General features: G+C 42.6%; 1 protein-coding gene across 7 annotated transcripts in view; it reads left to right on the top strand.

Annotated features, from left to right (window-relative positions):
- Positions 1–25,182, top strand: part of SIPA1L1 (signal induced proliferation associated 1 like 1) — a 251,854-nt gene that overhangs the window by 159,731 nt on the left and 66,941 nt on the right. For all 7 annotated transcript variants that reach the window (XM_073638885.1, XM_073638884.1, XM_073638886.1 and 4 more), the window contains exons 4-6: positions 5,358–5,488; positions 12,162–12,350; positions 20,790–20,964. In XM_073638885.1, coding sequence (XP_073494986.1) covers positions 5,358–5,488; positions 12,162–12,350; positions 20,790–20,964 — 495 coding nt within the window. The remainder of the gene's footprint in view (positions 1–5,357; positions 5,489–12,161; positions 12,351–20,789; positions 20,965–25,182) is intronic.

Raw genomic sequence — 25,182 nt, 5'->3', positions numbered from 1 at the left:
GCCAGACATGGGATGTGAGTGAGGTTGCCTAGGCCCAGAGCTGCCACCAGATTTCGGCCATTGTCACACACTACCATGCCTGGCTGGAGATTCGCTGGCACAAACCACACGTCACTCTGCTGCTTGATGGCATTCCAGAGCTCCTGCGCTGTGTGGCTTCGATTCCCCAAAGAAATTAATTTTAATACGGCCTGTTGACGTTTGGCCACGGCTGTGCTCATATCGGTCATCATAACAGGTAACCGTTCACGGGTCGATGTGGAGGTAGACCGTGACGGCTCCTGCAGCGCTGATTCAGAGGAACTGGAGTATGAGGAGGAGTCAATGTGTACAGACTGGATTCCTGCAATCCTTGGAGTTGGCAGAACACGTACAGCGCCACTCTCAAGATCTGTACCCGGCTCCACAACATTTACCCAATGGGCAGTGAGGGAAAGGTATCGTCCCTGTCCATGCTTACTGGTCCACGCATCAGTGGTCAGGTGGACCTTGCTACTGACGGCGTTTTGTAGCGCATGTTTAATTTTTCCCTCCACATGATGTTGCAGGGCAGGGACGGCTTGCCTGCTGAAATAAAAGCGGCTGGGCACGTTGTATTGTGGGACTGCCAATGCCATAAAGTTACGGAATGTGTCAGTCTCCACCAGCCTGAATGATAGCATTTCAAGGGCCAGTAGTTTAGCAATGCCAGCATTCAGAGCCTGTGCTCGGGGGTGGTTTGCCGAGTATGGGCGCCTTTTCTCCCATGCCTGTGCTAACGATGGCTGTAGACTGGCCTGGGAGTGTGAGGATGACTGGGAAAGTGGTGCTGTGGGTGGAATTACACTGTGTCTCTGTACAACAGTGCCAGAGATTCTTCCATGGCGATCCTGTGAGGAAGCCGAACCAGCTGTGTGTGAGCTGGAGGAAGAGGCTACAACACGAGCTGAAGAGGTGGTAGGTGGCGCTGTAGGTTGGCCTAGGTCTTCAGTGTGTTTGTGTAACTCCACCACGTGCTTGGTCCGCACATGTTTCCACATATTTGTGGTATTGAGGTTGCTGACACTTTTCCCTCTTTTCACCTTCTGATTACACAGCTTGCATTTGACAAAGCAAATGTCATCTGCAACTGTGTCAAAAAAGGACCAGGCACTGCAAGTCTTGGGAGCGCCCGCTTTGGATTTTGGAAGAGCCATGCTCCTAATGGGTGCCGAAGTGGAGGCTACAGGCAACCAAGTCTGCCCCCTCCCTCTCCCTCCTTTTTGGGCCGTTCGGGGAATCTCTTCCTCAGAGCTGCTCCCACCACCTTCCTGTCCCTCACGCCATGATGGGTCAAGGACCTCATCATCTACACCACCCTCTTCAAACAACTGCTTCTCCTGGGTAGTCTCGACAGCACAGTACGCACCAGAAAGTGGCACCTGAGTCTCATCATCAGATGCGTACTGAGGTGTGCTGCTGACCATAGGCACTGGCCCACCCGCCTCTTCAGATTCAGAGAGACAAAACGGTTGCGCATCACTGCATACTACCTCTTCTTCAAATTCTCGAATTCTGCTTGGCTGGCCCCCTCTTTCCAAGCCAAGAGATTCAGAGAACAGAAGTAGAGATGGCTCCTGTCCAGGGCTCTCTGACTGCCTGGGCAATTTGGCAGGTGGTGAAGAGACAGATGGGTGCTCTTCAGTGCTCAGGACCTGAGAGGATCTGGAACTAATTGAAGTCGATGCGTTAGCTGCCATCCATCCGACAACGGCTTCAATTTGGTCCTCGCGCAGCAGTGGGGTACGGCTAGCTCCTACAAAGCTGCGCATAAAGGACTGTTCCCTGGTAAAACTGGGGGATGCTGAGTCACTGGTGCCCGCAGCAGGCACAGAATCCCCACGTCCTCTCCCTGCAGGCACAGAATCCTCACGTCCTCTCCCTGCAGAAACTCCACGCCCACGACCACGACCACATGCCTTACTCCCTGCCTTCTTCATCTTGGTAGACTGATAAAGATAGGCAGAAAAGTACTAAGGGCTTAGTGTGCTTATTCCTGAACAGCTGCTAACAGGTATAAGAAACACTAATTTTATAAAGTGTGGACTAGACTTTAATATGAGCTAATGTGGCCTACACAACTGTAAAGTGGAGTGTTTGGTGAACTTTATTTAGGTTTTTTTTGTCACAAAAAGACACTGGATGTGCCTAAAGATGTAATAACGATAGTATCACAAACTTTTTGTAGCTATTACAATGTAGGAAGGTAACCTACAATGCAATAGATGAGGCTGCAAAAAATAGGCTAATACTAATCTGGCTGGGGCTGCAGGGCCCAATGCTGCAGAAAGGCTCCTCTATCTACTCCTATATAGTGTGTTTGGAACCAATTTAGCTGAATATGGATGGAACCACCACACTAATAGGAGATATCAGGAAAAATTATGAATTGGCAATAAAGGACAATGTATGAGGCAGTGACACACACTGAGTGCACTACAACCAGACAGGGTTGAAGCACACACTACAGGGTGAGCTGCACTCACACACCAGACCTTGCAGACAGCGGTGAACAGTACAGATGCAGAGCACTGTGCACTAGTGCTGCAAGACGGAAAAAAAATTCTCTATCTACTCCTATATAGTGTGTTTGGAACCAATTTAGCTGAATACAGATGGAACCACCACACTAATAGGAGATATCAGGAAAAATTATGAATTGGCAATAAAGGACAATGTATGAGGCAGTGACACACACTGAGTGCACTACAACCAGACGGGGTTGAAGCACACACTACAGGGTGAGCTGCACTCACACACCAGACCTTGCAGACAGCGGTGAACAGTACAGATGCAGAGCACTGTGCACTAGTGCTGCAAGACGGAAAAAAAATTCTCTATCTACTCCTATATAGTGTGTTTGGAACCAATTTAGCTGAATACAGATGGAACCACCACACTAATAGGAGATATCAGGAAAAATTATGAATTGGCAATAAAGGACAATGTATGAGGCAGTGACACACACTGAGTGCACTACAACCAGACGGGGTTGAAGCACACACTACAGGGTGAGCTGCACTCACACACCAGACCTTGCAGACAGCGGTGAACAGTACAGATGCAGAGCACTGTGCACTAGTGCTGCAAGACGGAAAAAAATTTCTCTATCTACTCCTATATAGTGTGTTTGGAACCAATTTAGCTGAATACAGATGGAACCACCACACTAATAGGAGATATCAGGAAAAATTATGAATTGGCAATAAAGGACAATGTATGAGGCAGTGACACACACTGAGTGCACTACAACCAGACGGGGTTGAAGCGCACACTACAGGGTGAGCTGCACTCACACACCAGACCTTGCAGACAGCGGTGAACAGTACAGATGCAGAGCACTGTGCACTAGTGCTGCAAGACGGAAAAAAATTTCTCTATCTACTCCTATATAGTGTGTTTGGAACCAATTTAGCTGAATACAGATGGAACCACCACACTAATAGGAGATATCAGGAAAAATTATGAATTGGCAAAAAAGGACAATGTATGAGGCAGTGACACACACTGAGTGCACTACAACCAGACGTGGCTGAAGCACACACTACAGGGTGAGCTGCACTCACACACACAGACCTTGCAGATAGCGGTGAACAGCACAGGGAACTGTGCACTAGCACTGCAAGGCACAGTGATTTAGAAAGTAGCTTGGGTAAAGCAGTATAGAGCAAATAGGTAGCTAAAACTGTCCCTCAGAACAACAGCGTCCTATCCCTAACTGAATTCACAGCAGAGTGAGCTCAAAATGGCGGCGGTGGCTTTTATAGTGCATCATGACATCATTTCAGCAGCCAATCACAGCCATGCCATTAGTTAAGATGCCTACATGCCTAACAGGATGTGCCCACACTTCTTAGGATCCTCATTGGCTGAATAAAATGAAAATGTCTCATTGCATTATGGGAACTTCCGATTCCGGTATACGATATTGCAATAGTATCGGAATTAAGTATCGGAATTCCGATACCGCGAATATCGGCCGATACCCGATATTTCAGTATCGGAATGCTCAACACTACCCGTGATGCCTGCCTCTTTGCTGCACTTCACCGTTTCGGACCACCTAATGTTTGGCACCTGATTACGTAGCATAAATTGTTGGGATTGGAGTTTTGCTGACTCTGCGATCCTCCGAGCTCCAGGACCGCGTACTCTGTGGTTTAGAAACCAAGCCCTGTCCCAGTGCATGTAGAACATGATTGATGATGTGCTGTACGTTGGGGGGAGTTACATTGTATAAGGTTAATATATTAGCTATTTAGTGTTTTTATAAATGTATTACTGTTAATCAGAATTCAATAGTAAAGGAAAAAAAGGTAAAAATAAAAAACTTCAGGTGCTAATAATGATCAAATTTTATAACAGACATTGTAACGTTTCGGTACTTTACTTGGACCTTCGTCAGAAAGAGGCAGCGAGGGAGGAGTGATCCAGTTGGTTAAGTGCTCTTTATCGAGTATATATCACATAGGGACTCGCTGGCCGGTGTATCAGGTTAGTAGGCAAACAACCTTTTTTTCATTTAAGAGGTTTGCTTACTAGAATCTGCTGAATCCGGTCCAATACACCGGCCAGTGAGTTCCATTGTGGCGTAGAACCAATAAAGTGCACTTAACCACTGGATCACTCCTCCCTCACTGCCTCTTTCTGATGAAGGACCAGGTATAGAACCAAAACGTTAAAATTATTCTGGATGTTTTGGATTATTTCAATAAAATTCTGCTGTTCTTCATATCCTTTTTGATTGCCGAATTTAACATCTATATGGATCGGCGCCCTACTCGAGCACCTTCTCGTATTTTCGGAGGGCCATATATTATTACATGCATTAGGTCTATGTTCACACACAGCATTTTTGCTGCATCTTTTTTCTGCAACCAAAACTTTAACCAAAACTTTTTTTAATAAAGCTAGTTTTATTTGCTATAAATGCAGCGGAAAACCTTTTTTTGTTCCTTTTTATTTTTTTCTTTGTTTTTTCACTTTCTCATTGTTTTCTATGGGTGAAAAAAAAACACTGAAAGAATAGATATGCTGCAGATTTCAGAAACACCACAGTTCTCAAATTCAGTCAGGGGAAAAAAACTAAGCTTGTGCATGATATTCCTGAGATCTCATCGTTCTTATTGGTACTGATAAAAAGCAGTTTTTAATTTGCATAAAAAATGCCGCAAAAAAACCTGCATATGAACATAGCCTTGTTTTCTTTGTGACATTTTTCAGTCTATCCATTGATATATGACGAATCCTTCTATAAGCGAATATTTCTTTAGATTGGAAATGAGAGAGATTGTAAATTCATTGTATAAAACTTCTCCTGGATTTTCTTTTTTTTTCAGAGCACTGGAATTACTTTGGGTCTGATGACAATCTTGGTCCGGTGGCTGTGAGTATCCGGAGAGAAAAATTAGAAGATGCAAAGGAAAGTGGACCCCAGTATAACTATCGGGTCATCTTTCGAACCAGTGAGGTACAATATATATACTACTATGACGTCTTCCCCTTTTCAATTTCGGAATATACCAGGGCACCATGGACAATCCCTTTAATTGCAGTGTTTGTCAGCCCTTCAGTTGTCAGGATTAATTCTGTGTGAGGTAACACTATGAGCCTCTCCTTTCCCTATGCCAATATTTACTTCTCTCCTGTGATAAGAGGGTGGTTACCACTAGTGCAGGGCACTTCCTTGTTGGATTTGGAGGAGATAGACTTGAAAACTGACCCTGAATTACAAAAACCTGATACCATCTCCTGGAAAGTCCTCTACCTTGATGAGAGTGACACTTTGTGTGTTGGAGAAACTCTAGGGTCAATCACAATGTGTTTTATTTGTCTTCTCTTCTGCACGTGACACATTTTATTTAGAAATTAAAGTACAATTAGTAGACGATACCATGGACCACCCTTGGCTGCAGACGTCAGGGTGGAGTAGGTTGTACTTTATCTTCATTACCTATTAGTGTTGTGTCAATATAATCTATAGGATTGTCCCGCTGTCACTAAGACACAAGGAAATGATGATCAGAATTACTGCCTCCAAGGACACGGCGAAGTTCTCACTCTAACCCAAGAGGGTGCATGGATGTGTTTTCGAGACCTATGGATGTAATTTATGGAGAAATGTCTCCCCATGTAGCGAAATAATCAGGTGTCCAACCGTTCCTTGGAGTGACATTTCTATGATGAGGGATTGTTCCTCCATTAAGGCAACCCTCTAAAGAAAAGAGTATCGCTTTTGGAGCCTTCAATGATAAGCCTGCTTGCCCACTATGCGTTTTTCAAGCGTTTTTGCCGCGGAATTTCCTCAGTGAAAACGCTTGGTAATAAGTGCCCCATGGTCCCCAATGATAATCCGCATGTGCTATGCACATGCTGCGGAAATTTCCGCTGCGGATTATCATTGCGGAAAAATACGCAGCATGTCCATTAATTTTGCGGACACGCAGCGTAATTGCCGCCATTGACTTGCATTGAATCGCTTAATATCCGCATGACTACATGTACACATGCGGATATTAAGCGATTCAATGTGCGGATGCTACCCGGGTTTGGAGAAGAGGAGACTCTCCTCCAAACCCGGGTACCATAGTACCTGTAAAAAAAAAAAAAAATTAAAATAAAAAATGAAGATTATATTCCCCTTCCGATGGCCCCTGGCCTTCTCAGCGATGCGTCCGGTGTGTTGGGCGGCTTGCGATGGTCTAAAAGGACCTTCCATGACGTCATTTAGTCATATGACAGGTCACGCGACCGCTGACGTCGGCGGTCGCGTGACCTGTCACATGACTAAATGATGTCATGAAAGGTCCTTTCACACCACCGCGAGCAGTGCAAGAGACCGAACGCAGGGGAGAAAAGACCGGGGGACATCAGAAGGTAAGTATAATCTTTATTTTTTACCATTCTTATTTTTTTTTAACTATTACTTGGTCACACTATATAAATCCATGCCTGTTGCATGGATTTATATAGTGTGACCAAGTTGTCAAGCACTTTTCCAAGTGATGCTAAAATCGTTTGGAAAAACGCTTGATAACCCGCATGCAAAACTGCTTCACTTACGCTTCTACCTGGCAGGAAAAACGCATGTAAAATCTGCAGCATTTCTGCTTCGTGGGCACTTAGCCTAACTGCTTGCCCCAAACCACAGGCATGCATCAGTCTCTGGCCGAGTTAATGCAGCCTGCCAGGGACTTTGGTTTTCATATGACTAGCTCAAGGCCAACAACAGCTGCTTCTGCCCGCCCTGTTTCCTATGACTGACAGGTCTCTTCTAATGTACGTACATAGAGAGAGACCTGTCAGTTTAGGGGAGCGAAGCATTGAGAAGCCACCGAGTACTGGCCTCGGACGAGTCATCAAAGATGCATAGTCCCTGGCCGGGCTCTCACAAGTATGTTTTCTCTGCAACGCTGCATGCAACCTCTGTGTCATTCATGCTGCCTGTGGTTCAGGCAGCGTAAATCCGCTTACAGGTTCCCTTTAGACCGAACCGACCACCTGGAAAATTCTGTTCAATGCACAGACGTGATACTATAGAGCAGAAGACGGGGAGCAGATTAATATACAGCTATATGGCAAGAAATGAAGTGTAACTTAATGATTAAAGGGGTTTTCCACTTTAAGGAAAATGAACCCCAAAAAGTTGAAAATACTTTAAGATACCAAAAATTACAAACAGAACTTTTACTCGCCCTCTCCAGGTCCAGCGCCAGCTGCTCAGATCTCTGTGTTTTGGCTGCAGCAGTGACGTCACGTCAACAGCACGGATCACCGCTGTGGCCATGAGATCAGTGTCTGTACCCAGGTAGACAGCATGAGCCCCCGAGCTCAGTAATTAGCTACAGCGGTCATGTCGCCTCTAAAGCCAAAACACAGAGACTGCAGTAGAGAAAAGGAGCTGACGCTGGACCCGGGGAGGGTGAGCACTTGCTCTCTTTTATTTTACGTATTTTAGCGTTTGCAATCCATTTTCTTGAAAGTGCAAAAAAACCCTTTAAGGTGTCCGCTAGGCAGTTTTTCTTAAAGGGTTTGTCCAGGACTTTTACATTGATGTCCTATCCTTACGATAGAACATCAATATCTGATCGGTGGGCGTGCGACACCCGGCACCCCAGCCAATCGGCAGGAAGTGGTCCTTTGCGGAGCTGCTTAATTTCATCAACTGTGTTTTGGTCATGGCCGTCTGCCCGGCTGCAACCACTTTACAGGTGACAGGTCTGTGCTGTTCAACTCCACAAATGAGCACTTCCGGCCACCGCTGGCACCAGTAACAGCTGATCGGCGAAGGTGCGAGGTGTCGCACCCCCATCAGTCAGATATTTATTACTTATCCTACGGATAAACCATAAGTGTAAAAGTCCCAGACCACCCCTTTAATGATTGACATCATTCCATGTATGAGCGTTCACTTAGACCTAGCTGTGAATCACTGATTTGGACCACCCGCTGGACCTCGAAGCCAAGAGTGAACAGGATTTTAATATCGAAAATGCAAGTTATACTGAATCTCTTCCCAAAAACCTACCTAACATGCTGCTTACAGATCAGACTGCAAATTTAATGCGACAGGTTCTTTTTTAATGCTACCAATTCTCAAGAATGGCTGACCCTGTCATTACTTGGACTGCTTGGATCTTCTAAAGTGGAAGACTCTCTTAATTGTCTTCTGTTCGGACTCTTGGAGGGGTCCTGCGTAGGAGACATAGTTCTGTGGGCATTTGAAGTAACTGGTTATTCCTGCTCAGATGCCTCCATAACTCCGTACATGACGTCTGTTTTGTTGATGTTCCTCATAAATTGAATGAAAGCTGTTTATTTAAGCTTCCTAAAAATGGAGCCGACACACAAATCACCTTAGACATCTGCTCCAGGCCATCAGTGTTACTGTAGCTGCAGAATATTGGCAAGCAGCCTATTGATCAGATCCAACACGCCGAGCGTCTGTGAGATCGCTGCTCGCTATCTGATTTATTGCAATCTCCGATTTTACTGAAATGGTCACTTTCGTTTGGAGAAACTTGTGTTTCTATTATGGCCAACGTGATCTTGACTGCAAATACACTGCTAACAAAAAAACTACAGTCACACAAATCACACATCGGATCTCCATGAACGACAGATTCAAGTTGAAAATCTTTACGGATCTATGTTGAATGAGATCAAAATGATGTAACAAAGGTCAATGGGAAACCAAAGTTGTCAACTAATTAGGGACTGGAATCCAAATCACCGTGAAAATCAAAGTAAAACCTTTGAGATCACAGGCGGATCCAAAATATGTGAATGTCATTCCGACAACTCATAATGTATATGGCCACCATGTGCCTGACGATGTCTGTCCATGCTCCTCGCGGGGGATCTCCCAGACCCAGATCCGGATATGAATAAGTTCCTTGACAGTCTGTGGTGCGGGTTTCTAGTACCTGCATGACCATATAAACTGCTTAGGAGGGTTGATCCTACTGACATAATTCCCTTTAAATGACTTAGGGTTCTACTGTGATTGCTGATGTAATCGGTGACAGGATTTCATATAAGAACTGGCAGTAATCAGCAAGTTAGGAGTTGTCAGTCCCTTAGTGGCCGGTACCTAGGGGCAGAAAAATGACTTTTAGGTAAATGAATTGATTTGCACTTTTGATCCCATTAGCGATCATATAATGACATTAACCTGTTACTTTTTTTTAAGCTTGGTGTTTTCCTGTCTTTGAATTCTTTTTTTTTTTCCTGGTGTTCTCATGAATCTGTACAGAATTCTTATTCGAGGGGGTGCTGGCAGAGATCCAATTCCCCCAAACTTTGATCTCTCTAATTTATAACTCCATACTCAAAAAAGAAAAAAAAAGAAAAAAAGTTCTTCAACCAAACTGTTGATTTTTATTTTTATTTTTTAGGAATAATCTTTTCTAGCCATTTGCATTGTAAATGTGTACCACAGGATTATGTGCAATTGCTGGAACACCACAGTGAATAAAATGTGATTGGGACTTCTGCCATGTATCCTGTTGGGTTGTATCTGTTTCTCATCTACTCCTTGCATTCCGTGAATGCTTAGGACTTAGAACCAGGGCAGACTGTCTGACGGCTGTGTTGACCCTCTTAAGTACAAGGACAGGTAGTTTAGTGGTTTGGGTTCCGGATGTGATATACTATAGGATATGCACATTGACAAAAGTTTTTTTTTTTGTTTTTTTTTTCCAGCCGAATATAGCCACATTCCATTTCTAGAACGTGTAGGTCATACATCACGAGTGCTGACATTTTATTGAAAGCTACATCTAATGTCAACGTCTACACGTATTTACCCAAATGCAATGACTCTTTTAAGCACTGTTTACTTTCTGTTGTTTGCTCTCCTATAATGATGGTGATTAAAACAATGAAAATTGTAAAAAAAAGAATGTCCCATAATAAATCAATAGTCAAGGGTTTTCCATTTGGCAAACATTCTTTGTAACTAGTCATGTCTACTATGGAGTGAACAAACAAAGTTAAAAGATGTGCCTTAGGGTTACTCAAACAGTATTTGTATTTTCTGTACTGTTTGATGACAGGGTGCTTACATGCTGTAGTGTTTTCTAGGCATGCTCTGTGTCCTGTGCAGAGGTCACTCTACAGGGATGGGGAGGAGGGGAGATGTGACCATCACCTTTTGTGAATGGTGAATCCTTCGTTATATATACATACATCTGCCACATTACTGGTGTAATTAAAGGCTATGTTCACAAATGTTGGGTTTTTCAGCGTTGTTTGCGGCAGATTTCTATGCAAATTTTCAGCTGTGTTTTTCAGTACCAGCAAAGTCTATGAGAAACCAGAATTTACTGTTCACACATCTTTTTTGCTGTGCATTTTGTGCCTTGGTTGTTTTTTTGGAAAATAGAGCATATCACTTAGTTCAGCGTTTTTTCGCCCATAGGAAGTAATGGGTGGTGAAAAAAACGCTGAAAAAGCGCACCAAAATTTGCGTTGGTGTTTTTTCAGCGTTTTTGATGGCAAAATAGAATGGGGTTCTTTTTTTCACAGAACTTTATGTACATCCATAAATAGAGACAGAAGGACAGTGAAAAAAACTCATCCAAAAATGCAGTAAAACCTGTGGTTTTGACGCAGCTGATTTCCTGTCTGAGATTAGGTTTTGCTGCAGATTTGTGACACTGAAAACCCATCATGTGTGAACATAGCCTAAAGGGGTTAGCCACGACTTAATTTTTTTTGTCTATGGGTCTAAGCATTGATCGGCAGGTAGTTTTTGTCTATTGCGCTGTGCAATCTCTCATGGTTTATAGTGGGCAAAGACCACTCCTTCCAGGTATTCTCCTGCTTCACATCGACAGCTCCTTCTCTTCCACTCTGCTCTGTCAACGGAGCATCACGGTTGACGTCATGTTGATTGACAGCTGGCTCCTCACTGCAGACAAGCTGTCAATCAAGATGACATCAGAAGAGACACCTCATTGACCGAGTAGAGTGGAAGAGAAGGAACTGCTCTGTCGATGTGATGTCACAGGACGCAGGTTAACTGCCTGCAGGAGCGGTCCTTGACTGCTCTGAGCCGGGAAAGATTGTCAAACTGCAGAACAGGCAGGTAGTTAGCAACGAACTGCTGATAAGTGCTTAGCCCCATAGAAAAAAAAAAGTCTCAGATAACCCCTTTAAGCCGGAAATGTTACTCGGAGTAGCATTTCTGGCGAGATGCATGCCACTGAAAAGATGGGCTGAAATCATTACTTATAAGGTATAAGCCTTACAAATGTCATAAAACATGGTATTGTCAGGCCCTGCACATCCACTAATATTGCCTTAATACTGCTTTCTTTTAATATATGTAATATTAATTTAATATATTGAAGATTAAATGTTTAATTCTATTCCGCAGAGTAAAGTGTCAAGGTTTAGTTAAAAGGGATCGTCGGATACTTGCACTGTTAATCTAGGTGATTTCTATCTGGGGTTTCCAGTCTGCTCTACCGTTGAGTGTTAAAGCAACGTATGATTAATTTATCTGTACAGAACCGTAAATCAGCAAGTGGAGGGCTGTGACTTGATGGCTTATGCATTAATATTAAATGTCATTGTAGTAAGTGCTCGTACGACCTGTTAAGAAGTTATATGACTTGTAGTTTCTCTCTTATCCTTAGCTTATGACGTTACGCGGATCAGTGCTTGAAGATGCAATTCCGTCAACTGCTAAACACGGCACTGCAAGAGGACTGCCGCTTAAAGAGGTGCTCGAGCATATCATTCCTGAGCTGAACGTCCAAGGTCTACGGCTAGCCTTCAACACCCCGAAAGTTACTGAGCAGCTCATGAAACTGGATGAACAAGGGGTAAGTGATTTGTCTGAAGTCACGGTATTGCCCCTGGGGTCGGCCTTAAATATTTAAAGAACTGCCGTAGCCACCCCCTGCTACTTTTAAAAATAAAAAAAATAAATCAAATGAAAAGGTCCATTGGGGTTCTACATTCCCTGCTTACCTGAGTAAAGAGATCCTCAAAGTCTCAGTGCTGGCCCTCTCTACTCTTGTCTCCGGACAGTCCCGGCCTCCCCTTCTTGTGGAGTGTAGGCAGAGATTGGAAGGCAGATTTTGGCGGTACGAATCCAAAAGGCCGTACAGGAGTAGGGGTGAGTAGTTGCAATCTGGACCAACTCTCTAATTTAGTAAACTATGGGAAGGGAGGTAAGGAGTTGACTCCCAGTCTGTGTGAACCCCTGCCACCTTGTCCCTTCCTCCACAGGATACATGTTTTCTGAAGGAAACTGCAATATACCTTCTCTATCTATACTGCTTTTCTAAACACCTACTTGCAGGAAGTTTGAGATTTAACTTTCAGTAGGTTGTCAAAAGCTGTAAAATATGGTGATACTTCTAGGATATAGTAGTTAATTGAGGCATAGTCATCCATTAGGAAGGAAGGATTCTGTCGCACTTAACACCAACACACCTGTAGTTAACAGTGCCCATAAATCTATGGTGCTTTGTTATTGTTCATCCTAACGCAAAGTGAATCTCTGGTTTGAAGCAGCTCTGAAGGGGTTGTCTGGTCACAAGATATTGGTTACCTCTACGAAGTATGGGTCATAAATAGTAGGTTGGTGGGGGTTCAACACCAAGCACCCTCAGTGATCAGCTGTTATAAGCACTGAACAGAGCTATAATGTGCAGCACAGCTGCATCCAATGTGTAGCAGCCATTGCAGAGCACTGCAGAACAGCTTTTCAATAAGAGTTGTTCTGCAGTACCCGGTAACAGCTGCTACTCATTGAAACAAGCTGAAATTGCAGCCCCATATTGAACTAATATTTACCTGGTTGTTGACTGCAATGAATGCCTAATGCTAATTTTCATGTGTCCTTTTACTTATACATTCATACAGTTGGGGATTTCTTTAGTTTTTTTTATGTTTCTTTAGGTTTTTGATGCTTTTTATCACAGTCCATGTGTTACAAGTTAATAGGTGTGTCGCTTTAGGAACTTTCACATTGGTTTAGCAATATAACAAAGTTGGCAACTAAAGAAATAAAACATTGTGTTGTGTATATGATTGTATGCAGCTCTCATCGGCATTGCGGGTTGTATAAATGCTGCATTCTTGTTTTTTTCTGCTTTAACGTGTAGACTTTCTTTCAGATTCTTTATGTATTGTCTTATGTGTACCTCATTGCAGGGTTACAATGTATTCCTAATGCTATGAGTCAGATCTGTTGAGTTTCAGGGACACCTGCAAATATCTTCTTTTATTTCTCTGATAGCAAATGCAATTCTATTCATGCAGAGGCTGAAAGCATTCTATTGTAATGTGCAGAAGAGATTACAGAAATCAGATCATGTTTAAAGCAACACACCCTCAGTTTCAAATGCCCTGTATTACAAGAAATGATATGTGATTAGCAGCTTAAAAAGTAGCTGTAATAATATTCCCTTAGAATAAAATTCTTCACCTGCCCCTGTACAGCACTATGGATTTAAAGAGAATCTGTAAACATGTTTTTATTATGTAACCGGAGAGCAGCATAATGTAGGCGCTGAGACCGATTCCAGGTGTCATTTAGTAGGCTGCGTTTTGCTATTTCAATAAAATCATTGTTTTATCAGCAGGAGATTATTACTACAGGACTAGTTGTCTCGTGCCTTCTGGTCCAATCATACACCCCTGCACTGATTGGCTGCTTTCCGTCAATATGCAGTGTACACAGAAAGGTGCACTGATTGGCTGCTTTCTGTCAATATACAGTGTACACAGAAAGCAGACAATAAGAGGTGTGGGCGGAGTTATACACAGCTCAGCATTCCGAGCTCTGCAGCAGAGAAAACTGTGATTCTATTACAACTGCGCCCAGTAAACGAAGTGACACATTGCTGGAATCGGAGTCTGTCTCTACATCATGCTGCAGCCACATTCTGATTAGATGCGTGCGGACTCGCTCAATGCAAGTGTATTGAGCGAAGCTGGATACAGTCTAGTTGGAATGGGGCCAGAAGTATGCAAATACTCATACTTGCGATCACATAACTATTGCTCCTAGCGCCGGGACTGGAGAATACTCATAGCACACGGTGTGCACAATGTGTGGTTTCTTAAGTCTGCAGTCACATAGAGTGACTGCAGACTTGTAGTTTAAGATCGGACAACCCCTTTAAACTATAACTCCCAGTAATCATTTGTAATATATTGGGGAAGCCGGCATCGGGGGTTAAATTCCCCTGCAGTGTCATAAGGGAAAGAGAGGATTGCCCAGTGCCCATTGAAGTCCAGCATCTGTCCATGTAATGCATTGATATAATAGGTTATCTTTGTAGCCATTTAGAATACCCGAGCCCCCAGAACATGACCCTGTAAGCTTATTGTGAGTCCATTTTTAGGCTGTATAAAGTTAAGTTTTGTGGACAATTTCATTCATTCTCATCACCTACCTTGTTAGAATTGCCCTTCTAGGTGATTGTACATGGAAACGCCCAAAACTTGTTTCTAACTACACATATGATCAAACTCTTATGTAATGGATAATTAGTAAAGTAATCTGCTTATACGATGGTGGGTGGAATTCCCCATCAACTTCACCAAATATTCCCGGCCCCTATGCATTAGGATGTGCATGGCGAACATAATGTGCATGTGTTATTCCAGCTACGTAGATGGCCCCATAGACCAGAGCATTTATGTATCTGTCCTATCTCATGATGGATTTACATTTTCTGCGTTTTCTGTTATTTGCATGCCAAGGAAACCTGGCGCCAGACTCCTGAATGTTGAGTAGAGATGTAAATGACTTTTAGTAAAATGTAAACGTATTGTGCTCCTGATCTGGATCTGCCCTATTCTCTATGCATTATTGAAGGGCTGAAATGTTTTGAGGAGCAAACAAATGTAGAGGCAGAAATCCATGTGAAGGTTACCTGCAACACAGAATCCTAACATTTATTAGTAATATATTGCAATGCATATATTTATATGTACTCCACATGTATATACAAACACACACATAAAAGTGTGATAATCATCAGGTACCCACAAACTATGATGGAGGTACCTGATTATCACATTTTTTATGAGCTTCTTGAACATCCCATTCCAAAATCACGGGCCTATATACAGTGGTGTGAAAAACTGTTTGCATGTTTGTCACACTTAAATATTTCAGATCACAAAACAAATTTTAATATTAGATAAAGATAACACAAGTAAAAAGGAAATGCAGTTTTTAAATGAAGATCTTTATTATTAAGGGAAAAAGAAATCCAAACCTTCAGGGTCCTGTGTGAAAAGTGATCCCCCCCCACCCCTTCCTTAAAACATAAATTATCTGTGGTTTATTACATCTTTGGGAAGCGGAGTTCAATTTCCCTAGCCACACACAGGCCCGATTATTGGCACACTTGTTCTCAATCAAGAAATCTCTTAAACTGGACCTGCCTGACAAAGATAAGTAGACCAAAAGATCCTCAAAAGCTAGACATCATTCTGCGGTCCAAAGAAATTCAGGAGCAAGTGAGAAACAAAGTAATGGAGATTTATCACTCTGGAAAGGCTTATAAAGCCATTTCTTAAGCTCTGGGACTCCAGCGAACCACAGTGAGAGCCATTATCCACAAATGGCAAAAATATGCAACAGTGGTAAACCTTCCCAGGAGTGGCCGGCCAAAATTACCCCCAGAGCGCAGCGATGACTCATCCAAGAGGTCACAAAAGACCCCACAACAACATCCAAAGAACTGCAGGCCTCACTTGTCTCAGTTAAGGTCAGTGTTGATGACTCCTCCATAAGAAAGAGACTGGGCAAAAATGTCATGCATGGTAGAGTTCCAAGACAAAAAACACTGCAGAGCAAAAAGAGCATAAAGGCTTGTCTCTGTTTCAGCAGAAAACATCTTGATGATATGCAAGACTTTTGGGAGAATACTCTGTGGACTGACGAAACAAAAGTTGAACTTTTTGGAAGGTGTATGTCCCATTACATCTGGCGTAGACGTAACACACAGCATTTTAGAAAAGGAACATCATACCAACAGTAAAATATGTTGGTGGTAGTGTAATGGTCTGGGGAGGTTTTTCTGCTTCTGGACCTGGAAGACTTCCTGTGGTAAATGGAACCATGAATTCTGCTGTCTACCAAAAAATCCTGAAGGAGAATGTCTGGTCATCTGTTCGTGACCTCAAGCTGAAGCACACTTGGGTTATTCAGCAGGACAATGATCCAAAACACACCAGCAAGTCCACCTCTGAATGGCTTGAGAAAAACAAACTTAAGACTTAGGAATGGCCTAGTCAAAGTCCTGATCTTAATCCCATTGAGATGCTGTGGCATGACCTTAAAAAGGCTGTTCATGTTCGGAAACCTTCCAATGTGGCTGAATTACAACAATTTTGCAAAGAAGAGTGGCCAAACTTCCTCCAGAGCGTTGTAAAAGACTCATTACCAGTTATGCTGCTAAGGGTGGCCCAACCAGTTATTAGGTTTAGGGGGCAATCACTTTTTTTGGATTTCTTTTTCCCTTAATAATAAAGATTTTCATTTAACAACTGCACTGCACTGTAAACTGTTTTACTTGTGTGATCTTTGTCTAATATTTAAATTTATTTTGTGATCTGAAACATTTAAGTGTGACAAATATGCAAAAGAACAAGAAATCAGGAAGGGGCAAATACTTTTTCACACCACTGTATAAAGTTGAGTCCCTTTTTGCACCTGTACCCAGGGCTGTGGAGTCGGTATAAAATGGATCCACTCCTAAAATATATAATAAATTGGGTACAGTAGTTCAATGCAGTTTGTGGGGAATATTTTTTCATAAGAATTGGGAAACTAATGAAATGTCCTATAAATGTCTGTCCTATTCCTGATCTAAGGGTCTAGACTTTTAGCTGAGATGAATCCGTTCTACAGTAAATTTATCACTTAAACATGAGCCATGTATGAGGGAGTCGGGGTCATGGAAATTGAGGAGTCGGAGGTTTGGCTTACCAACTCCACAGCCCTGCCTGTACCAGCCTCCATTCTTCTGTGAACTCTTTCCACAAGCTTTTCTGTGTGTACAGTGGCTTGCGAAAGTATTCACCATCCTTGGCATTTTCTGTATTTTGCTACCTCTTAACCTGGAATTTAACAGTTTTTTGAGGGTTTGGATCAGTTCATGTAAACAACATGCCTACAACTGTGAACATTTGGTTTTCTTTTTATTGTGAAACAAACAACATACGGTATATGCACACTGAAATTTTCAGTTATTTTGTCCTAACTATTCACCCTCCTCCTAAAGTCAGTTCTCTGTAGAGCCTTCTTTTGTGGCAATTACAGCTGCAAATCGCTTTGGATAAGTCTCCATGAGCTTTCCACTTCTTGCCACTGGGATTTTTACCCATTCCATAGGCAAAACTGCTCCAACTCCTTCAAGTTAGATGGTTACAGTAATCTCCAAGTCTGAAAAAAGATTCTCAATTGGATTAAGGTCTGGACTTTGACTGGGCCACTCCAAAACATTTACACATTTCCCCTTAAACCACTCGAGTGTTGCTTTAGCAGTATGCTTTGGGTCATTGTCTTGTTGGAAGGTAAACCTCTGTCCCAGTCCCAAATCGCTGACAGACACACAGGTTTTTCTCAAGAATTTCCATGTATTTTGCACCATCCATAGTGTTTTCCTTGGTGACCAAAAGTTCAATTTTGGTCTCATCTGACCACAGCACCTTCCTCCATACATTTGGGGAGTCTCCCACATGTCTTTTGGCAAACTCAAAATGAGTCTTACAATTTTTGTGTTTGGAAGTAAAGGCATTTTTCTGCCCACTTTTCCATAAAGGCCACCTCTATGGAGTGTACGGCTAATTGTGATCGTATGGATAGATACTCCAGTCTCTGCTTGGGAAGTCCGCAGCTCCTGCAGGGTTACCTGTGCTGCCTCTCTGATTAATGCCCTCCTTGCCCGGGCTGAGAGTTTTGGTAGGCGGCCCTCTTGGCAGGTTTGTTGCGGTACCATGTTCTTTCCATTTGATGGTGCTCTGGAGGGTCATCAGAGATTGGGATATTTTTTACAACCCAACCCTGACTTGTACGTCTCAACGGCTTTGTCCCTGACTTGTTTGGAGATTTCCTTCGTCTTCATGGTGCTTGGTTAGTGGTGCCTCTTGTTAATGGTGTTGCAGCCTCTGTGGCCTTTCAGAAAAGGTGTGTATATAGTGACAGACATGTGACATTAGATTGTACACAGGTGGAAGTCCTTTCATTAAGCATGTGACTTATGAAGGTAATTGCTTGCACCAGATATTTTTAAGAGCTTCATAGCAAAAGGGGTGAATACATATGCACATGCCAATTTTTAGTTATTTGATCCCATAAATGCAATTTATACCTACATTTTTCTCACTTCACTTCACAAAAGGTGTTAAATGGGGTTGAGGTCCAGGCTCCGTTCAGCTGCTGAAGCTTCTCAACATATCAAATCTGGTCTCTTTTGACCTTATGTTGTGGAAAGGGGTAGACCCCGCTGACATATGAGAGGATCTTCCCCAAACGGTCACCAGATAGAATAGTCTAAAATGTGTTTATACGCTGTAACATTAACCAATCCCTGGAAAATAACTCCATGCATTATCCCTCTTACATGAGCTTTACACTTAGCACCATGCCCGCAGGTAGGTAGCGTTCTCCGGGCATCTGCCCAACCCAGAGTCGCGACCACCATGCCAATTATGTTCCTATTGAAATTACAATGAAGTTCTTGTTTGTATTTTCCTCCTTTTTTTGTTCTTGGTGGTTTCCACATAAAACCTAAACTTCATTGCCAAATCTGTTCCGTTAATGTGGTAATATCTGACTTTGAAGAACATGTTCTTGACTGTGAGATGTAAATCTTTCCGTATAAACAAGCACTTCAGCACATAGACGTACCACGCTATGGCTGCCAAGGACTCCTAGCATAAATAGACAAGGTTTTGTGTGCAGGAAAATCTACTACAAGGTTGGAGGGGAAAATGACAGTGGGCTCTTTCCCACTTTCCATGCCCTGGTTTCCTCTCGTTTAGAGCTACAAAATCGAAGAAATCTAAGGTTTGAAGTTTAGCGTTCTGCTAACATTTTTCTTTTCATTAGAGTATATTTATAGAGCTTAAAGTGGTTGTCCACTACTCAGACAACCCATTCTGAATCCCTATGCTTCCACCCCAGTAACATAATAACACTTACCTCCAGTGCCTGCGCCATTCCAGCACTGTCTGCATTGGCTCTCCCGAGACTCTTGTGACATTGTCACGCTATCCCTGTGGCCAATCAGTGCATGCCCCACTCTCCCCTCCTTCGAACGAATCAAGACATCCGGAGTAAGCGATATAGTAGCCGCAACTCTCAGTTCCTCCAGATCTCAATTGCGTCTATAGGAGTGGAGAGTGAAGCCAGCACTGATTGGCCGCAGGGATTACGTGACATAACTATGACAGGAGAGCATCAGGAGAGCCAGTGCTGACACTGCTGGAACAGCGCTGACACTTTTTACTGGGGCGAGAAACATAGGGATTAAGAAAGACTTGTGCAAGTATTGTCAGCCCCTTTAATCATGAGCTAAAATGCAGTGGAAGAAAATGACTGACTATGGCACATGGCATTAGAGGTGCACTACTAACTTCCCTATCCCATGCACCAGACTCGCCAGAGTGGCACTTGCCTGCCATATTGATAAATCTGATGTAGGCCAAAAATGGATTGTTTTTGCCACTTTACTTAAAGGAAATCTATCAGCTGGTTTTTGATATTTACAGCGAGCCTTATTCCAGGAATGTGGCACCTATTAGACTGTGTTCTGTAGTTTCAATACAATCATTGTTTTATCATCAGGAGATTATCACAGCAGGACTAGGTGTCACGTGCCAGACAGTCAGGCTAATCTGTGTAATCCCGCCCCCACCACTCATTGGCAGCTTTCTGACAATGTTTTAAGGAAGCTGCCAATCAGTGGTGTGGGCGGGGTTATACACAGCTCAGCATTCTGACCACTGCTACTTCTACAGCACAGAAAACATGGATTCCATCAAAACTGCATCAAGCAGTCCAGTAAATGACACTGCTGGAATTAGGGTCTCTGCCCCTACCTCACACTGATCTCAGATTACATAGCAAAAACCTGCGGACAAATTCCCTTTAAAAGCCTTAACCAATAGGTTAGTGATTCACTATACAGGTCTGGCATTTATATATAGGTCTGAAATTCCCTTTTAAAATGAAAAAAGGATACTTTCCTCAGTAGATCCTACCCATTAACCACTTTTTCCCATTACAGCTAAGTTACCAGCTGAAAGTCGGCATCATGTATTGCAAAGCGGGTCAGAGCACAGAAGAAGAAATGTATAACAACGAGTCGGCCGGGCCAGCCTTTGAAGAATTCCTTCAGCTCTTGGGAGACAGAGTACGACTTAAAGGATTTGAGAAGTACAGAGCGCAACTCGATACTAAAAGTAAGAACTCCACCCATGTACCGTACTCCGTGTCACCCATAAATGACTGCCTACAAATGCACTGTACCTGTCCGTGGATATTTCTGGACAAACTTGATATAAAACTAGTAATATGGAAATAAATTCTAATTGCCTTCTTAGAATTGAAGACCAATTTACCTGATTTAAGGAGGACTCCCGACTCAGAAGTTCTCGCGAGAAAGCAAAAGTCTAGCAGTTATGTTACTTTTACACATTGCCATTTTTTCTGTTTTGTTGAGGTGGCAATGTTGGCAAAGTTTGATATGAGATTTGTGGTGCAAGAAGTAGGTTTGGCCTGTTTCACACCACGTTTTTGTGGCGGACTTGACGTATCTATTTGCACTGTAAAAAAAAATGCTGTTTTTTTCATCCTTTAAAAACAGAGCTTTTTTCATGTTGAATTGGACACATGATATATAGTGCATGCAGAATAAAATAACTTATTTTTTTATTTTCATTTTACCTCTCCATGGCAGAGATATTTGCAATCAAAGTATTGCTACCTAATGAGTTAACAGCCAGTTTGACTTAAAGGGGTTGTCCACTACTCAGACAACCCCTTCTCAATCCGTATGTTTGCCCCTTGTAAAATAATAACCTTTATACACGCCTCCAATGCCTGTGCTATTCCTGCAGTGTCGGCACAGACTCTCCCAGGGATCGCTTGACATTATGTCATGCAATCCCTGCAGACAATCAGCACTGGCTTTACTCTCCCTCCCTTTGGGCATATCACATACATCCTGATGAAGTGAGAGCTGCTGCTCCCTCATTTTCTCCCGGATCCATGTGATATGTTCGAAGGCAGAGAGAGAGAAGCCAGAGCTAATTGACTGCAGGGATTGCATGACATAATGTCAAGCGATCCCTGGGAGAGTCTGTGCCGACACTGCAGGAATAGCATCGGCACCGGAAGGGAGTATAAGCGTTATTATTTTACTGGGGGCAAACGTATAGATTGAGAAGAGGGTTGCCCTACTAGTGGACACCACTTTATGTCCAAGTGGGTGTTAACTCATTAGGTACCAATACTTTGACTGCTAATATCTCCACAACGGAGAGACAAATTTAAAAAAAAAAAAAAAAAAAAAAATTATTCTGCTCTGCTGCCACAATTTTATAGCGTGTGTCCAGCACAACATAAAAAGTTTTTCTGAAAAATTCTCTTTTTAATGCATCCGTATGAATCAGCTTTCCAACACATCAGTGCAGCTTTTAGAAGTTAAAAAAAAGCGTGGTGTGAATCAGGCCAAAGAGATTCCTTGTTATGCATGAAAGGATTACTTAAAGAAATACTGCAAGGAAACCCTAGTTTAAAAAACCCAAGTAGAAGGAAGAAGTGTAGATATTCACCCTTTCACCCCAAAAGCTTCCTCTCTTTTTAACCCTTTCTTATCCCACCTCCATTACACAGATAATTGTGCTAGTCTAGTAGCCTCTTATTCCTATACAATACCAGCGGGTAGCTCCACCTGACTCATTAGGAATGGATAATAAAGCCCACCCATCTGTCTACAAACTCTAGACCACCATCAAAAAAAAGGAAATGTGTGATTCATTGTTCCAGAGAGTATTCTCTGGCATTGGGCTCTGTCGATTCAGCGCGTTGGAAACTTGAAATGATTGCGGGGCTGGTTTCTTTTTTTTTTTTGCAGCAAACGTTTTAGGCACGGGTCAGCTCACAGTTCAGCATTGAGCGACCATGTTTTCTTTTGCCTTTTCCTGGCAACAAAACGCAGCAGCTGTAAAACGTAGACACATTGTAATGGAGTAGATACGTAATTGTCTGAAACAAATCAAGTCTGACTATTTTCACCAAATCCTCCATACTTTCTATTTACGCGAACCTCTAAAAATAATCTGCATTATATGGAGCAGCCACTTTTCCTAAGAAACCAGATCACATTCTGTATAATATATTATTATATATACATATATATTGTCTGATTTGGGACAACATTTTGCACTAGATTTCTGCAGCAATGTACAGTATACTTGAAGAAAATGGAGTGTAAAAAAACATTAATCTGTGCATATTTTGTCGCATACAGAAGAGACTCTAATCTCCGTCTTTCAAACCCATGAGATGCGGTCAATGTGGCATCAAAGGCACAGAGGCAGCGGGCGTCCTTTGTCCTCAGTTTGGCAAAGGTTTCCTAATGAGATAAAAAAAATGGTTACAGTTGTAAAGTAAAGTCGGGCAAATTTTTTTAAAAATTAAAGCTAAACATAATGAACCCCAAATGGTGCCGACGCATAATGCAGAAGCGAGACCTTATAAGACTAGTAAAAAAATAAATAAATAGTTGTGGCTACTGAAATGAGCTGTAAATCTTCGAGGTGATCTCTGACTAAAGGCCACCATACACGTTAGACTGATGCCAAACAATATCGACAGGTTTGGCTGACAGTCTAATATGTATGGGCACAAAATAGGTAAGAATGGTCGGCACTCCGTTCCAAAAAGGGTGGTGCACATGGAAAAGCCAAAGTTCATCAATAGAGTAAAATCCCGGCACTCACATGTTTTCAATGCTTCCTTTAATGAACAACCACGAAGGACGTTTCAGCCCATCCCGAGCTTTTATCAATTTAGCATGTATGGGAGCCACCAACTCTTCCCCAACAGATGATGTCGGGGAAGATGAGGTTCCAGGGTGTCTGATTTCATACTGCTAATCCTTTAGTCCGATGGGGAGATAAGCGGCTACCAAAGGAGTTTGGCAGTGGCTATCTCAGAAAAAACACAGTAGTGCTCGGCAGAGTGAGTGTGTTGGGCGAGATAGCTGCCGACTGAACGATCGGCTGAGTCATAATTTCGCTGACCGCCATCTAAATGTATGGGGGGTTTGGAGGGGGCTATGGATTAAAAATAGATTGGTGGGATTCCGACCGATCAATTGTTTGAGAGGTGTTTCTGGTGGTCCGGCAAGCTGTGCGTCCCCCCAACTCTGCACTTTTCATAGTGGCTGTATCATGTTAGATCATTCACTGTGGCTTTATCCAATTCAAAAGAATAGGATTAAAGGGAATCTGTCAGTAGGACCAACCCTCGTCTATATGGGCATGTAGGTCATAGAGAGCTAAATAAAATGATACCTTGATATCTGCAATCCGATATTTTATTCCAGAGAAATCCAAGTTTTTCTTAATATGTAAATGAGCTGTTAAGATCTATGGGCCGGACATAGATCTCCCTGAGAATCTGCATCCAGAGTCTATTTTAAAAGAAAGGAATGGTTACCAGTGTGAGACATGTAGATCAGGAGAGCAGACTGTCAGTCATTACATGTCTCACACTGGTAACGTCCCCTTTCATTTATAATAATCTCTGGAGGCAGATTCTCGGGGAGATCTATGTCCGGCCCATAGATCTTAACAATTTATTTACATATTAAGAAAAACGTGGATTTCTCTGAAATAAGACATCGGATCGCAGATATCAAGGTGTCATTTTATTCAGCTTCCTATGACCTACATGCTCATGTACACAGTGTCTCAAAGGGGTTACCATTAAAAAGCTATTTGGCAGGGCTAACCCATCCTGATCTGATATTTTTTATCTATCTTTTTCATAAAGTCCTGGACAATCCTTTTAAAACTAAACTTTTCTGCACCCGTAAGGCCATGTTCACACGATTCAGTAGCACTGCTGTTTTTCTCTCTCATTTTGGAAAATCAAAGTAAAATTGCCTTGTTGTTACCCCGTCCTGTGCTGCAGTTACCCTGTGAAAGCTGCTGGCTACAGATGAATGCTCCTCTGTGGTACTGCTAGCTCCACACCTGTAACTTCTAAGAACTCTGGTCGTTTTTTCACTTTACATATATGCAGATTAACCGTTCTGCTTATATAAACTTCTGCTTTTCCTTCAAGACTTATATGTTGTATGAATGCCTTTTAAAACGTAAAAAGGTATATTCTAGAAAAGACCACCTGTCTGCATAGAAATGCAACGCCAAAGAGGTAGAGGAGGACATTGTGACCGCGCAGTCACTTATCTTTGCATTCAGCTCCTCAAGGACAGTTCTTTCGGTTCATAGATCTAGATGTAAAAAAAAGAATAAAATAAAAAATAAATATTATATTTACCTTCTGATGGCCCCCGGTGTCCTTGTCTCTGCTTGCCAGCAGATCGCGGTAGACTAAAGGACCTGCGCTGACGTCATAGTCATGTGACGGGTCACGCGACGCTGACG

The sequence above is a fragment of the Phyllobates terribilis genome, unplaced genomic scaffold (genome assembly GCF_046119375.1).
Source record: "Phyllobates terribilis strain yellow unplaced genomic scaffold, ASM4611937v1 Scaffold_7__3_contigs__length_470593459, whole genome shotgun sequence".
Lineage (NCBI taxonomy): Eukaryota > Metazoa > Chordata > Amphibia > Anura > Dendrobatidae > Phyllobates > Phyllobates terribilis.
This window is presented reverse-complemented; position numbering and strand designations above follow the sequence as displayed.